Source organism: Pinus tabuliformis, chromosome 6 (assembly GCF_031772625.1).
Source record: "Pinus tabuliformis cultivar Carrire ecotype Pingquan chromosome 6, CPIR1, whole genome shotgun sequence".
In the NCBI taxonomy this organism is placed as follows: Eukaryota; Viridiplantae; Streptophyta; class Pinopsida; order Pinales; family Pinaceae; genus Pinus; species Pinus tabuliformis.
In genome coordinates this window covers 1,106,947,543-1,106,965,144 of record NC_142292.1, presented here as the reverse complement: position 1 = coordinate 1,106,965,144, position 17,602 = coordinate 1,106,947,543, and the positions used below count along the sequence as shown (strand labels likewise).

Genomic DNA, 17,602 nt, shown 5'->3' with positions numbered 1-17,602 from the left:
GCAACCCGACAAAATTGAAATTGAGAATTGACCCATTGAAAATGAGACCCGACCAGCTTCCAAACAAAATTACAGCAGGCGAATAGGTAGGCAACCACTTCCAGCCATCAAAACGAAAGCGCAAGAGAGAATTACCCGTGTCAATTTTGATCCTCTCGATGTGTTGAGGAAGAAGGAAGGGACGCGAAGAAGGCATCAGCTTCTTCGGCAAGGCTATTGTCCTCCACGATGTACGCCCAGCCTTCTCCCTCTGGTTTACCCTTCCACATCTTGCGCCATGTCTCGTCATCAATACCCTGAGGAGCAGGCCCCATCGGAGGAAACGATTCATGCTGACCAGCCTCAGACGCTGGTGGCTCCAAAGCGGAGCTATGTTCCCTTGCCTCCGGTAATCCATGGACAATTTCTTTGCCTTTGCCCTCCGCTTGCTTCTTCTGCGGGTCTTGAGGGGCAGATTCCCCATTTCCTTCCAGAGTTCTGGTGAACATAATTGAGATGTGGGCACTGAGCCCTGGGAAGCTCTCAGCCCTCGGCAATGTGAAAACCACTGAGCCAAAGGAGGGAAGTTCTGATTTGTCCTCTTCAGCACTTCCAACCTCCAAAAACTGGCTAATTGGAAGTGGAGTGGCTTTGGCTCTTCGATGGCAGTAGCAGCAACAACAGTGGTGATGTTCATCCACTGCTGGAGCTCGCGAGGAAGAGCCTCTAGCTGGACCTCTTCTACACGGCTGTCGCTGACGGAGTTTAGCCATGGTGAAACTGATTCTGCTCTTGTGTGTGTGCAGGTGAGCTTGGAGTCGAAGACTGAACCAATTACCTCCCAAATCTTTCTCTGGTGCCCAATTTCCTCTCTGAGACCCGTTCCTTGGTGGCAAGGTGGACCAATTCCGGTTCTCACCCAGCAATTGAGCCAAGTGCTTCCGGCTACAGGACCAGCAACCAGAGAGGCTATGGCAGCGATAGTAACCACCAGACACCCGACGATGAAGTGGATGGAGCTGCCACCGCCTCGGCTCTCTGCAATTCCTTCTTTCCCCAAATTCGCTCGACATACATTCCCTGCACCCTCCATTGCTCTTGTTATGCTCTGCCTCATGCTCTCGATACAGGCGCGCATTAAGTGCCCTGTACATCCCCATAAACCTACCGCCCTCACCATTAACTCCATTAAACGCAACAGTGGGTTCAGGTGCTGGTTGACGGCCTTCATATGGAGGCCGTATTGTCTACACGGGGCAGCCCATGCATAGCATGTGGCATGCCCATTGTTGCCGTCCCGCCACCCGCATCCGGGGAATTTTTTTTTTTTTTTATGATTTTATTATTATTATTATTTTTAATTTTTATAATTTTAAAATTCTAAATTTAAAACTAAGGCCTAAGTTAATAAAAGCTAAAACTTAATCCTATCAAAACCATGAAGAAAATCGTTTTTTTTTTTAATTTATTTTATTTATGCTTTTAAATTAACACACATGTTATAAAAAATAAAATAAACGTTAACCTAATCAATAGATGGAATCAAAATATGCTAACACTAACCCTAACTCGTACGATTACATCAAATTGGAATTTTTACCCACGCATAAAACAAAATCGAATCCTTATGATGTTTCTCTGCAGGCTTGCGTGAATCCGATGAGTAGACAAAGAGTAGCGAGGGCGTGAGGAGCTAAAGCTTCAATTTTTGTTTGTAGGCAATGGAAATCACGCAGGTTTGGACACCGACAGTAAGAGCGACTCAATGGAGGGGATAACGTGGAGGAGTTGGTGCATTTTTTCTTGCAGGTATGCGGGAATGGGAGAGCAACACCGTGAGGAATTGCAGGTGGACGTGTTTGAGAAGGTTTGGTCCGCGTGAAGGAAGAAAGGACCGCAAGCAGGGTGGCAGCGTGTTGGTGGAGTATACTGCGTGAGGTTTGGAGGAGTGTGGAGCAGCCGAAGTATGGTGTAGGATGGATATGCCGCGTTGAAATTTTGCAGAGTTTCGATGGAGGAAACTAGAACAGAGGGCGTAGATGGCGCAGATATCTTTGCCAATGTGGGAGGGTTTGAGCTTTTAGGCAGCGTAGATGGTTTTGCTTGCAGGTGATTGCTCACTGCACATGAATGGGCAGTGTTGAAGGCTACGTTGAGGAGGCTGGACGATAACTGTAAGGAAAACCCGGACAGGTAGCATGAGAGAGGCCTGAGGGTTCTAAAAAATTGATTCTGCAACAAGCCCAAATCCCAGACAGTAGCAGAAAGATGGATCAGAAAACCCTCCAGATTCTCCAGTAAATTTTAAATTACCTTGCATTCAAATTTGTTTGATGGAAGCTCTGAATTTTTTCTCAAAACCTGTACCTGCAACCTGAAAACAATGAAAACAAACAGCTAGAACTCGAAAATGCAAAAAATAAATGAAACCCTAAAAACCCTAAGAACCAGCTAAATAATTATAGTAATTACAGCTCAGAGGCTCTAAATATCCAAATTTGTCAGTATGCCACAAAAATATTTTCAGAATTTAAATTTAATGTGAGATACTTTAGAAATCCCTTCATGCATATATAATTTTTTTTCAAATGATAAGCCGGGGATTAAAACTAGCTGGGCTCTTTCAGAAAACGCAATCTGGGAGTTGGCCGGTTCAGTCGAGAACTTCCCCGAATGCCCGACAATCTAAAAAAAAAGGATTGCCTGCACAACTTAAAATCAACCATTAACATAGAGGGAAAAAAAAATAGGGAAATCTAGATCAAATGGAGATACCTGTCATTATCTTTCAGAATCTAAACTATCATTCAAACCCCAGAGATCAGACAAGATACCTGTGCTTGAATCAATATTCATCAAGCTATTATCGATGACTGAAAATAAAATTATGCAGAAAAATCAAATATCTTACAGCATTTCCAGAGGAGTAACATCAACAAGATTTTTGACCCCAAAGTCTTTCTTTATTGCACAAAAATGACTACAAGAGAGCTTTCTTTAACACCAAACTCTCATATCCAATTTGATCTCAAATGACCCCTAACACCCTATTTAATGGAAAATTTCCCAACGGCTAGTTCGAGTGATCCATGCCAAAGTAATCTCAATCGTCGATGAGGATCAAAATCCCTTTTAATCTCATCTGTCGAAATTTTAAATGCATTAAAAAATTAAAACTTTGCATTTATTTTCTCAAAACTTTGACTTATTATTATTTTATTTTATTTTATTTTTCAATTTTTATTTTATTTCAATTTTTAATTTTTTTAATTTTTAATTTAATTTAATTTAATTTTATTGATTTAATATCTTTTATTTTTTATTATTTATTTATTTATTTATTTTTATTTCTGGATCCTCGAACTTAGCCTTTGGAAAAAATCACCTAGGACCTAGGACTTAGGACCTATGAGGGGATAACACACTTTGTAACCCTCAAGACACTTTACATCATGACTTTTACAATTTTACATTTCAAGGGGGAAAACCCATTTGACATAGACCCTCATAGACCACCCAGTTCCACGACACAACTATAATCTAGCAGATCATTTACATAGACTCGACCAAGTACACTAGGATTCCCCTAAGATTCTAATGACAAAATCCATTCCGGCTTTGGGGTTAGGCTGAAGGAAAACTCTGCCGATCATGGATCGGTTAGACAAAAAACCTTCTGGAACGTAGATTATCACTAGAAAATTAGGTTTGCCTAGGCAGTTTACATACATGACTCAGATCTGCTAAGATTATTTACAATTTACACATGCATATTGGGTTTACAACATAACATAATCGGGCAGATGATGACTGTCGAATGGCACGGACATGACGATCAAGCGCTATCCCTTTTGCGAAAAAGGGGGTGTACCGCTATGGGTAGTTGACACGTAGCAGTCAACAGCGTTATGCCAACAATCCTTTTGAAAATGATCAACTTTTTAACAAAACGAAACAGCCTTTTGCATCTGAAATAGAGTTACCTTTATGGCAACTGTTTGGTTTTTTCTGCTTCTGATTTTGCTGCTATTTCCCATTTACCATAGGAGGCTTTGTCAGATGTGCTTTCCTCTTGGCACAAGTCATACTCTTTCTTCATTAGCAAATAAAAAGCTCTTCTCAGCTTTCTCACTTTCCCAATTAATTTCAAAAGGGTTTTGAAGGGTTTATAAGAAGATGGTAAGGCTCTTAGTGTTAAAGTTATGGACTACTTATCTTTTATGTGAACACCAACCACTTCAAATTCATTACTGACGAATCTAGTCATGGTTAATTATTGTACATTAGTGTCCATTTTCTGTGGCATAAACTACATGCTTTAAATACATTATACAAGCCTCATCAACAATCTCAAAAATAATTTTCATCTTATTCCATTTGATTTTGCATCATGTACATTTGTAAATTGTTTTATCATAAATTCAGTGATTGACAAAGCTAAATATCAACAGAGCTCCTCTTTTTTGTTTTCAAAGTTAGTGATGGCAAGAGAGATCTTGGTTGTTGTGTGTAGAAACCTTATTAAAATAGCCTCTCTATGTTCAACCACTCTATGAGTGGTGGGATCTTAAAGGCAGTATCCCTGAAAAGTTTTGTTTTAACCAAATAAAGTGTACTAGGAGTCTAGAGATGCTGATGGGTTCCGTCTATCATTAGGAGCATAAGCCCATGCAGCACATCCAGAAATTTTGAAATGTGAAATAGGATGTTTGTTGCCATACCATTTCTCATATGGAGTCATATCTGTGAGAGGACGAGTAGATGTTCTATTGATGACATGGATTGTTGAACAACAATCTATTCCAATGTTCCACCAAGTCTCTGGGGCGGGGAGACGCGGGTGCGGGGAGACGCACAAGGGGGACGTGTGGGAGTACCCTCAAATTTTAGGGAAATTTAAGGGGGACGGGGGGACATCGGGGTATATAATTTTTTTCCTTTTTAATATATATATATATATATATATTTCAAATTCATATTCAATAATGAAAGCATAAATAGAATGATACATACATAATTGAATTAAATAATGAAATACATTGATCCATACTCATCATCCTTGCTAATACATACATGATTCATCCATAAACCATGAGATTCAATAATGAAATACTCTGATCCATATTCAATATTCATTATTCACCATTCTCGAATCTACATTGATTTAAAAATTAAATTCATCATTCATCATTCTAGATTCTAAATTGATTTAAAATTAAAATTCATCATTTATCATTCTAGAATCTAATTTGTACTAAGAAAAATAGACTATAATAGATACTGAAATCTAAACATTGGAATAGTAAATTGATATAACTAAAACTCAAAAACAATGGAGTGATGAGTCTAAAAGTCACTCTAAAGCAGTGTTGAAAATATCGGTATCGGCAAAATATCGGCGAGGGTCCAGAAAATATCTTATCGGCAATATCGGCGAAAATATCGGCTAATATCGGCAAGCATAAAAAATAATTTTTTCAAATTTTAAAATATCTATGTTGCCAGGAAACGTGGGTGCAGGGACGGGGACGGGGACGAGGACGAGGACGGGGACGGCATTTTTGGAAACAGGGTGCGTGGGTTCGTCGGGTAATATAATAATATTAAATTTTAATAATTATAAATTTATAATTAATAATATATATGAAATTTGAATTTGTATATTTTTTCAACTTTAAACAAGAAAACTTTAATGATAATCATTTAAACATGCACATCATTGAACATTCAACATTGACAATGAAATTTCAAAATTTATCACCAAAAAACTGTTCTTTTGAATCTTTTCCGTGTAACCATGACACTGTGACAGCTATGTAAGAGAGCTCAAGGCTACTACTAAAACTGAAAATTCAAAATACATACTAGGATAAATGCTAGACTCGGCTATTTTGGTGAAACTTGGGACAGATTTTGCCACACACAGGCTTTAAAATAACTATGTAGCTTAGGTTCATTTGCAAGGATGCCTATCAATGAATCACGCTGTGGTCGTACAGACCCTTCCTCCTACACAGCCAAGGAGTGTTAGCATTTCTGCCTCCTGCTCTAATTTCAAGACAACTTCTCTCCTTATTGAAATTGCTCATTCTGGCTGGAGCTTGAGCTTGTAACTTTGCTTTGAATGTTTAGTCTCTCCCATATAAAAACACAATTTTTTATGAGGAAATTCTTCTCAACCTGATAGTGGCCTAGAATTTTCTTGATGTCTAATCATCCACCTGCCCCATGCATGGTGTGCTCTGTGGTAAAGCAATCCCAAAAGTAGTGGCAGTCTTACCCTTCCACAAAACATGCTTATCAGTCTTTGTTTCCCAATAAAATGCACAGCAGCCATCTGATGGCTTGAGGGATAGTTTGTCTTTGAGTGCGAAGCTCTGCCTATCTAAACATAAAACATCTTTGCAGTTTTTAGAGATTACTTGGTGTACAAGTCTGTAGAGACCATATATGATTTAGGCATATTTTCCTAGTTTTAATCTTAACATGATGTTATCAGAATGCAGTGAGAAATTGGCAGATTTTGATACTTAATTTAGCCATTGTCCAAAATAGCCCTTCGCCATTTAACAGCATCAGCTGATTACAGCTTATGGCTGGTCTCAATCCTACTTTCTATTTGACCGAAAATGTCTGAACCTGTATGTGTGCATTTACAGTTTATAATTTGATGGTTATTTGGCTCGGGAATGAATGTTTCATTCCAAATTGATTTACAAGAATTCTTAAAAAACAAGACTTGTAAAAAACTTAAAAAATCGGGTGCGGGTACCCATGCAACACATGTTTTGATGGTAAGGACCGTGGAAGAATGTTTCATTCCAAATTGATTTACAAGAGTTGATTTAGGGTTTTTTAGGTTTTGTTATAAGTTATTTTTTAAATTTCAATAAAAAAAATTATTTGAAAATTAAATTTTTAATGTAGTTTTTTTATGAAGAACCCAAAGAACCCGAAGAACCCGAAGAACCCAAGAACCCAAGCACTCGAAGAACCCAAGTACCCAAGAACCCGTTAAAGGAAAAGAACCCAATTTTTTTTTTTGAAGAACCCGGTTCTTCATGGAAGAACCCGGTTCTTCTGGGTTCGTCTGGGAAAAACCCGTACCCGAATCCGGTACTTGGGTGCGGGAACCCGGGACGGGTTCGAGAACCCCACCCCCGGGTGCGGGTACCCATGCAACACAGTAAAATATAGCCGATATTTTGCCGATATTTTCAAAATATCGCGATATTTTGCCGATATTTTCCGATATTTGCCGATATTTTGAAAATATCGCGATATTTTCAAAACAGAAAATATCGCGATATTTTCTCGGCGATATATCGTTTTGCCGAAAATATCGCGATATTTCCGAATATCGCCGATATATCGCCGATATTATCAACAATGCTCTAAAGTACACAGAGGGCTTGGTGCTCTTGATTAAATACTAATTCCATACCCTTGTACATGACAAAATGCAATGGAAACATTGCACTCCATCGAATCCTGAATTCCTGAAAAATTGATCTAAAGACTGGAATAGTAAATTGATATAATTAAAACTCAAAAACAATGGAGTGATGAGTCTAAAAGTCACTCTAAAGTACACAGAGGGCTTGGTGGTCTTGAATAAATACCAATTCCATACCCTTGTACATGACAAAATGCAATGGAAACATTGCACTCGTTCGAATCCTGAATTCCTGAAAAACTGTTAAGTCTGCTGGATTTTGAGTGAGATCTAAAATTCTACTTTCTCGATATGAAATCCAATGAGGTCAGAACCACTCTCAAACATCCTGAGTCATTTCATGGTAATGTTAAAAATTTAAGTAAAAGGATGAAAATGAAAGATAAAGGAGAATTTCACTTTTACTTTAAGAATTTAACATTACCATGAATAGCATAGCATTAGTAGGGAAATATGGTCAAATACTACGTTTTCCTTGTCGTAAATCATTGTTTACAAGCAAATTTAAGGGGGGACGCATAGCCCTTTTTGAGGGGGCATCCCCCTTTTGGGGAGTCGCGTCCCCCACACTAGGGAAACGTCCCCCCTTGCGTCTCCCCAAAATGGGGACGTGGGGAAACGTTTCCCCAGACGTCCCCCCATCCCAAGTGCGTGGGGTGCGAGGGGTGCGCGCACCCGACCATGGGGGACGCGTCCCTGTGGAACACTGATCTATTCCCAAATGGAAGTTTCATTTTATTGGAGTGAAGCAAGCCACCAACCATGTCCATGATAGCCCTATTCTTCCGTGGTGTTACTACATTTTACTGTGGAGTGTAAGGAATAGTTCTTTAGCAAGATATGCCTTGAGATATGAGAAATTATTGGAAAGCATTGCCAATATATTCACCTGTACCATCAGTCTTGAGACATTGGATTTCGTCATTGCTTTGACTTTCCACAGAAGTTTTGTATTTTTAAAACTTTCCAGATATCTTATCTTTATATTTAATGGTGTATACCCAAAGAAAGAGGGAAAAGTCATTGATGAAGGTGAGGAAGTACTTAGTTTCCTCAGTAGAAGATGTAGCCACAGGTTCGTAGGAGAAGACTCCTGACGATGTTTTCCCATTACATAGACACTGTTGGGTGTTCAGTTCATGGAATGTTATCATCCATAATAAGATGATTCGTATGTTGCAAATTTCACTACTTTGGATGACCGTGATGTTGGTGCCATAGTATACTAGTCATTGGTTTTGACCACCATAGGAACACGCCCTTTTCTTTAAGAGGAAGGATTCTTCCTTGGCTTGTAGATATGATCAGATTCGTGATTGTTGAAGAATGTAACTAGTGTCGGTCTTCATAATTGTATTTAAGTCATGATGTAATGTATTTGGCAAAAAAAAGAAAAATAAATTTTATTATTAAAGAAATTGACTTATTAAAGCATGTGTTTCATGCTTGGGTCAATTGTTTATAGGTCAAAGTCTCCATTGTAGGCTTCTAGGGTCTATGTCAAGTGTCCTTGTCCATGTCACATTGTTAAAGGTCCTTCTTGGGATTTATTTGTCAAGATTTTTTTTTTTTTTTTTTATGTAAAATAGGTCAATTAGGTCTCCTCCCCCAAGTCGGCCTCAAAGAAGAAGTCGACCTAACTGAGGGGCAGAATCACCTATATAAAGGCAACAACTGAACCTCATTTGGAACATCAACTCATCAAGTTCGATCTGCAACTTGTCAGCAAGAAAAAAGTGCACAATTCAAGGAATAAGAAGGAAAAGTCTAGCGAAGAAAAAGGAGGTCATTATCTTGCAAAAGAAACCGAAATTTCTATCCTATCCCACACATACGAAGTTATGGAGTATTGTAGTGGGCCGAAATTCTGTAGAAGCTTGTAGGCCGAAAATATGAAGCTGGGCCGAAATTCTGGTGAAGTTGGGGCCAAAATTTCTCGGTTGATGCTGGGCTGTAGCTGTTGGACAAGAAGAGACTATTGAAGGTTGCTGTATCTTATTGGAACGCTGACTTGGTGGAGGAGGAAGGTCTTTGGTCTAAGGTCTTGGTCTATCTCATTTTGAATCTACTGAAGAAAGAGTTCTGACTGGGTTTTCCCCTATAAGGTGTTTTAGCCATGGTTATTGCATACATCTGGTGTCTTTGATCTTCGTGTTTTGCTTTTGGTAATTGCTTGATGATACTAAGATAAAAGAATAACATAAGAAAGATAATAGGAACTGAAAAATATCACAAGTAATTATCAACAAGAGAAAATCTGTCTGCCTTTCCGATTTTCTAACAGTGATGTTATTCAAAGGTAATCACTTTCAAATCATCACTCATGTCCTTTAGAACCCTCTGATCTGGCCATATCTCTACTTTTTAATTTGTATGCATAGTGTAGTAGATAGAAAGAAGATTTGGTTCAACACTTACAAGAAAATAATCTGTCTCAGTTAGTGAAATAATGATTTTATTTTTCCATCGTTTGTTTTATGCCACATTGATAGCAAGAGATAATATTTCAATGTAGTCAGGCCTGTAGTCACATTAGGGATCTGCAAATAATAAGAATGTTCTCATTTTAATAATTTTATTGTATTTAATCTTATGATATTTTCATTGTATGGGTGTTAAAGACATCATTTTGTTTCAGGAGATGCTATTTCTAAATATGTGACTTTATGTGGCCCTGTTGGTGATTATTTGTTGTTAAACCTGTGAAATGTTTTAGTGTGCATGAATTTTTTGATAATTTATAATGTTTAAATAAGCATTTATTTTTCTTGCTGTGTTGTAGGTGTTAATCTCCATGAATAAATGATTTAAATAACTTCTTCCTTGTATTTACAAGAAAAGGAACTGTCTTGCAGGAGAGATTCCTTTACAACAAAGAGCAGCTGCTGCCTCTTTACTGGGGAAGCTTGTTGGGCAGCCGATGCATGGGCCTCGGGTGGCCATAGCACTGGCCAGGTTTTTTCCAGATGGATTGGTTTCTGCAATAAGAGATGGACCTGGTGAAGCTGTTGTTACAGCTCTCGAGCAGACTTCAGAGACACCGGAACTAGTTTGGACACCAGCAATGGCGGCCTCTCTAGGAGCACAAATTGCAACCATGGCATCTGATCTTTATCATGAACAGATGAAAGGTCGGGTGGTAGACTGGGATCTTCCAGAGCATGCATCTGGTCAGGAGATGAAAGATGAGCCACAGGTTACTTCTTTAATCTTAAGACTAAGTTGCTACTGAAGGAAGAGAAAGTAGTGTTAGAGGATGTTATGCAATGAAGGGGAATAAATGGAAATGATTGTAATGGCTGAATAATGCTCTTTATGTCTTCTTTTCTTTGTTGATAGGTTGGTGGTGTTTATGTACGCTTGTTTCTGAAAGATCCAAAGTTCCCTTTGAGAAACCCTAAGAGATTCCTGGAAGGACTGTTGGACCAATATGTCTCAGCAGTTGCTGCTACTCATTACACAAAAGAGATGCAGCCTGCTGACCCAGAGCTCCCTTTGTTGCTGTCTGCAGCTCTTGTATCACTACTACGAGTTCATCCCGCTCTGGCAGACCATGTGGGATATCTTGGATATGTTCCAAAGCTGGTTGCAGCCATGGCATATGAAGGAAGGAGAGAAACAATGGCCTCTGAAGATGTGAAAACTGCGAATCACTGTCAACCTGGCGAGTTTTGGGAGCCTGAATATGGTGAAAGTAACTTAGGCAGCCAAACGTCACAGGAGCGTGTTCGACTTAGTTGTCTACGGGTTCTACATCAGCTTGCTGCGAGCACTACCTGTGCTGAAGCTATGGCAACAGCAAGCACAGGCACACCCCAGGTAATATGTGATATGGTTGGTTATCTTTTTCTCTAAGTGTGTGTTGTCATGATTTTAATTATTCAGTGATCTATCTCTGCAAGATTTAAGAAGAAATATCAAGTGGTGAAATGTGACAGTTGACTAATACCTTGTGACTTTCAACTGTGTATTGTATATTAAAGGGTTAATATATATACATTAAATGCTTCTTCTAAATCACTTTACCAAAAGCCCATTTGTGTTAACCTAGTACAGCATTTTTGTATGCCTGTGTCTTTGGATTTGGTAAACCTTCCCTTCCCCAACAAAACCTCCAAAAGAATTCCCTCAAAATGGCTGGTAAAATAGTTTAAAATTTTTGCCATCAGAATTAACTGTACATTCGCTCCACTGAAGACATCAGCTATGGATCACAACCAGTGTTGCAAATATCCCGATTTTATTGCGAAAATATCATAAAATCACGATTTTTTGGCCTAGCTGATTTCATCAGCTGAAAAAATCAGCAATTTTTTTCAAGGATGAAAAAATTGCGATTTGATGGAAAAATCATTATTTAAGTGAGTTTTTTGACCTTTTTTTTAAAACTTTTGTATTTTAAATTTTGCTGATGTTTGCCGATTTTTACTAATATTTTCCCAATTTTTACAATTTTTTGGTTTTCTGGACCCTTGATGATTTTATTCCAATGCCAATGTTTGCAACATTGATCACAACTAATGTTTGCATAATACTCAAAGGAAACCTTTTCTTGTACTGTAACATCCTAGGGATGCTATAAGTATGTAATGTTAGATGTTATTTTTGAGAGGGAGATGCATTCAAAAATAAAATTTCTATATTTTATTTCTCTCCACCTTCATTCACTTGTATGTGTATATGTATCACACAAACAAAGCTATTCAACAATGATGAACTCATGGGACTCTTGCTTGGGCAATTGTCACCTAGTCTTACAGTCAACCATCTGTTGATTTTTGTAGCTACAGTCGGTATTCTAGTTGGCCCTAAAAGGAAATCAAAAAGAAAAAAATTAAAATTAAAATTTTGAATTTATTTTGTCTCCAAGAGTCAAGTCGGCCCAGCCAAGGAGACAAACCTTTTGGGGCAACCTAAACCACTATATAAATGCGCTCGACCTCATCACTTGGAGGGAAGTTTCAGATCATCCAATAACATCTATTCTTCTGTACACACATGCAAAGGAGCTGAGGAAAGAGGCTGAGTTTTCTTGAAGAATAATCTTCTGTTCCAGCTGAGTTTATCTTATATTTGACGAGCGTTGACCAGCACTTCATCTCACACTTGTGGCCACAGTAGTTGACTGTTTGAGGAGGATGGAGGAGAAAGTATTGGCAGTGGTGGTGGTTTTAATGATCTTGAACTTGAGGAGGACTATCAATAGTGACGATATATGAGATTCTTCCATCTAAGGTTCTAATATTTACCCCATTTAGTCTTTGCCATTGGCATTCCCACCTATAATATTGGTGACTTAGTTTCTATCTAATACATTTTGATTTCAATGACATCAAATGACCTAATGAGAAAACTGCGATCTATCATTCTAACTTCTAAACTTATATTTTGTGATGTGTATTGAATATTTTAATTTGTTGTGCTTGACCACCATTGATGTTGTAACTAGTCGTATCAATATTTTGTAAATGATCTAGTTTATAAGAGAATTGAATTTTTATTTTTATATTTCATATTTTGTTTCTGCAATTTGTAATTTTTTTAATATGTACTCAATTTTTTAATATACATATATCTTTGATGAAAAAATATCTTTATTCTCCATATGAGGAATATACATGTTATGGTCATTGTGGGACTCTGAGACAACAAGGCTCAAAGCGATTACAAGGATATAGTCATTATGAGCTCTACATGTCACATACGGGAATTGTCCTTGAGTGGGGGGTTTAACAACATTTCCTATTTTTAAACAACATGCATTGTGTCCTTATGCCCTCTATCCCTCGGTAAAAGACATTTTAGCTTTGTAGTAGTGCTTTGGAATTCGAGGAAAATGGTTGGCTAGAATTCAAGACTATGACTTAGAGATTAGGGCCACCAAATTGGTAAAGGGGCAAGGGTTAGCCTAGATGCTAATTGAAGGAAATTGGTAAAAGGGCAAGGGTTAGCCTGGATGCTAATTGAAGGAAATTGGTAAAGAGGCAAGGGTTAGCTCGGATGCTAATTTAAGGAAATGAAGCCACTCTAGGAAGGGAAGAAGAGACTTTCCTTATGATCTCGATGTTGGAACAAGAGTCAGAACAACATGAGTGGTATGCTAATATCATTTACAACCTTAATAAATTTAAAAACTCTGGGCTCACATACTTTGATTCATTGTGACTCACCTAGAACACTAATTAATTACTAGCTAGTTTTTAAAATTGACAACTAGGGCCAAATTCCACCTTGGGAAAGCTCATTTTATGGAGATGATGATTGCATTAAATTCCTCTTTTTGAGAGGACCAAAATTGGCATAAAGATCATCCAATTTGGACAAGTGGAAGTGTGTTTTTTAATTTATGCCCACACATGAGCAAATTGCTCACGTCGGCCACATCATCATGTAGGCTCATGAAGCTCAATATACATGTCTCTTCACCCTCAACGACTTGTATAAATACAAGTGTCCTCTCACCTCATTTGGCATCATCATCACACACACATTCTTCTCTCTCCTCTCATTGGTTCAATCAACATTGGGTATTCTATCTCTCACACGTGTGGCAGAAGGAGGTCAAATTTTTGGACAGAATTGCAAGGCCGAAAATTTCAGGAGTTGATCAAGTTTGACCAGTGTTAACTAGGGACTCTTTGACCAGTTTTGATTGCGATTTTTGGAGGATTATTTCTCTTTCTCTAGGCCACATTACTGGGCACAAAATTCGATAATATCTGGGCACTTTGACCAATGTTGACTTCAGGGTTGACTGCAACTTTGATTGCAGAAAATAACAATTGATTTTCTCTCTCCTTGACTGAATTTTGAAGGATTATTTTGGGCTAACTTTGACCAACAAGGAAGGGAAAATTTGACTGAGGCTGACCGAGCTCAAGGAGGCAAGTTTGACAACTCATCTTTGACTTTTTGGTTAGGCCAATCTTTGACTGTAGTTGACTGCAAAATTGTCAATGCTATTTTGACTGTGATTTGGAAGTCAATTTTACTTTTGTACTCTCTCTCTGCTGAACATTTGATATAATAATAAGAAGAATTGATCAAAGGGTTTTCCCCACATTGGGGTTTTTCCATGGCATCCACCAAATCTAATGTCCTATTGTCTTGTACATTTTTGTTTCATGTTCTATCTACTTTTACTGTCAATGTGATTAATGGTTAATGTGATCGCTATTGGAAAACTAAATTGGAAATTGTCATTGGGCCACTAAAGGAACATTGAAGTAATTGTGTTAAGCATAGAACATACCATTGTTAACTAAAATTAACATGGTATCAAAGGTCAGTTGAAAACAAAGCCCAAATAAGAGCGAGAAAACAATCACTAAGAGAGATCTGTTGGACAAGACTATTGGACTGACTACTACATCTTACTTCAAATCTGAGGATAAGCTTAAGGAAAAATTTGACTATCATGCATGGAAGATGACTTTGGACTTGACTTTGGAAGAGCATGATGCCATGGGCTATGTGAAGGGAAGAGTGGTGGAGCCTCCAAATGCACCTGCTGCTGCAAACACAAAATACAAGAAAGGCAAGGTCAAAACTAAGAGAATTATCATAGCCTCCATTCAAAAGCATTTGGTTGCCTATATTTCTGATTTGGGAACATCTAAGGTGATGTATGATAAGCTAGTTGGGATGTTCAAAGTGAACAATGCAAGTCAAATCCTCTTTCTCAAAAACAAGTTGATTGACATCAAGATGGATAAAGGGGAGTCTATCCAATCCTACTTCATGAGGATTACACAAATCAAGAATGACCTTCTATCTATTGGAGAAGGTATTGTTGATAGGGAGCTCACGCTTATTAGACTTGGAGGTCTTCCAAGATCATGGGATGTGTTTAATAACACCATTCTCAACAATGACAGGATACCTAGTTTCGATGAATTATTGGCTCAATGCACTCAAGAAGGGACAAGGATGATGGAGAGAGACAATGTTATGAATATAATTCATAACAACTAGATAAATAAAATAAATATAAATATTAAATAATTAAATATTAATTAGGTTAAATAGTCATTAAATTAGGTGAAAAGGCATGTCTAAAAGACATGCCCATTCATGAAAGGTCACCTGCTGAGGTATAAAAGGAGGGTCCTAGTTGTAATCTTATATCATCTTATACACTTGTATTTATTATTATTACAAATACCTGTGTGTATTTTTACACTCAAGTCTACAAGCTATCACTCTTCTTGTTTCAGTCATAGTTTTTATGCTTACAGTGGTATCAGAGCCATGTCACACGATATAATCATACGGGCCTTTGAACGTAGTTCGCCGCACAATGTGCCATTACGTTCACATCCTGATTACGTTGAACAGTTTAATAAAATTCAAGATGCATTTCAACGTTTAGAAAAATCATGTGCCAAAGCTACAACATGTTTTAAGGAGACTTGTGAAGAAATTTATAATAAGGAATCTTCTCCCGTGCATAATCAGAAATCTGTTGCAAGTGATGTCATTATGACAGATGGGGATATAAGAAATCCGACTGAAGGTAACACACAAGAAAAGGGTGTAGCTAACCAAGAGGACCAAAAGGATAATAAGGAATCTTCTCCTGTGAATAATCAGAAATCTATTGAAAGTGATGCCGATATGACATATGGGGATATAAGAAATCATATTCCTTATCAAACAAATCCCCAATTAGGTGGTTCAGTTGGAACTCGTCTATCAACTTATATGCTTGCTCCATCAACAAGTCAGTATATTCCCCAACAGACCAATATGGCTGTCACAATCACTCACCCTGAGACTCATGAAGAGCTGAAGTTTGGTCCAAAAGGTATGAAGTCAGATTCACAAACAGACGATAGTGTTGTGTCATCAATTAAAGATTCCATTCCTCCATCAGCAGTACTGCCTACATATAGACCTCCACTTTCAGGTTTTGTTTCTTTAAGTGATTCACGCCCAATGAATTTCTACTCATCGATGCCAGCTAGGTCATATAGTAACATTTCATCTACTTTTCATCAACCTTTAAAGACAAAAACCAACATATCAAATGATTCACGCCCCTTAACAGGACAAAGTAAACTGGCTACGATCCATTCCGTTGAGGTGTTGGATATATTGAAACCATTCCCACAGGCTTCAGAAACCACTCGAGCTCCAGTTCAAGTTCTTGATGGAAAGACAAACTCCTTGCGAGAAACTCTTGGTAATGAATCAAGCTCTCTTGTAGTTGCAGTTTTCACTAGTGAAGATAATTGTAGTTTAAAGTTTTCAATCCGTCCTCCATCTGAAGTATCTGCTATAGATAAAGCAGTAGATGGAATTAAACTCTCGCCAGTGAACATGACTGCTGTGACAGCATGTGTTCTCTCTGATGGTATGGTTTCAAATAGTTCTGTTGTTTCTGCACTTGATTCTGGATTAAATCATCATACTAGTAAAAAGCAGAAAAGTATATCTAAAAAACAAGAAGGTCTTTTCTTGGGCACAACAATTGTGGTGCACTCAATAAGTGAATACAGATGTGGTTTGGATGATCTCACATTATTTTTGTTACAACAGGTAGCAAGCCAAATCTTGCATTGGTTGCATGAAGAGGTAAAAGTGTATAAAGAGAAGGTGAGCAGAGATTTTTTGGGACTATCAATTGAAGTGGACAAGAGTTTCACAATTACTTTAGTTGCCAACATTGATGTACAGGAGTATAATATAAATTGGTTGCTGGTTGTAAAAGATATTTTCCCATAGCATGTGACAACAAACTGTGAAAATACCAACGATGCGGTGGATGATGGAGTAGGAATATATATAGGTACAAGTGGCAAAAACATACAACACGTCTGCCCTGTGGCCAGTTCCCCGCTACCTCCAACAGCGTCGTTCCTCCAGCGTTTGGGACTTTTCAACAATAAGAACAGTTCAGGCTCTCAGAGTGGGGGCAACAACCAATATAGCAGGAACCTGGAAATTTTGAGGAGTATAATAACCTCTTTTCCACCAGTTGCAGAGATGAGATTGTGTGCGAATGAAGTTGAGCTGAAGGCCAAGCTAGCCATCTCATGGTTGTCAGCGGCCTTCAAATCCGTTCAGGTGTGGGCAGACAAACATTTTGGGAAGGAAGCCTGGCAGCTTCCCTACAATGTTCTCCAATTCATCTTGTACACCAACAGACTATCACCGATATTCATA

At 38.1% G+C, this 17,602-nt stretch overlaps 1 protein-coding gene across 1 annotated transcript in view; it reads left to right on the top strand.

Annotated features, from left to right (window-relative positions):
- The window catches only part of GRV2 (DNAJ heat shock N-terminal domain-containing protein), a 466,773-nt gene that overhangs the window by 305,791 nt on the left and 143,380 nt on the right, over window positions 1-17,602 (top strand). Inside the window, exons 18-19 of the mRNA XM_089425195.1 lie at window positions 10,291-10,631; window positions 10,775-11,254. Of these exons, the coding sequence (XP_089281321.1) occupies window positions 10,291-10,631; window positions 10,775-11,254 (821 nt within the window). The remainder of the gene's footprint in view (window positions 1-10,290; window positions 10,632-10,774; window positions 11,255-17,602) is intronic.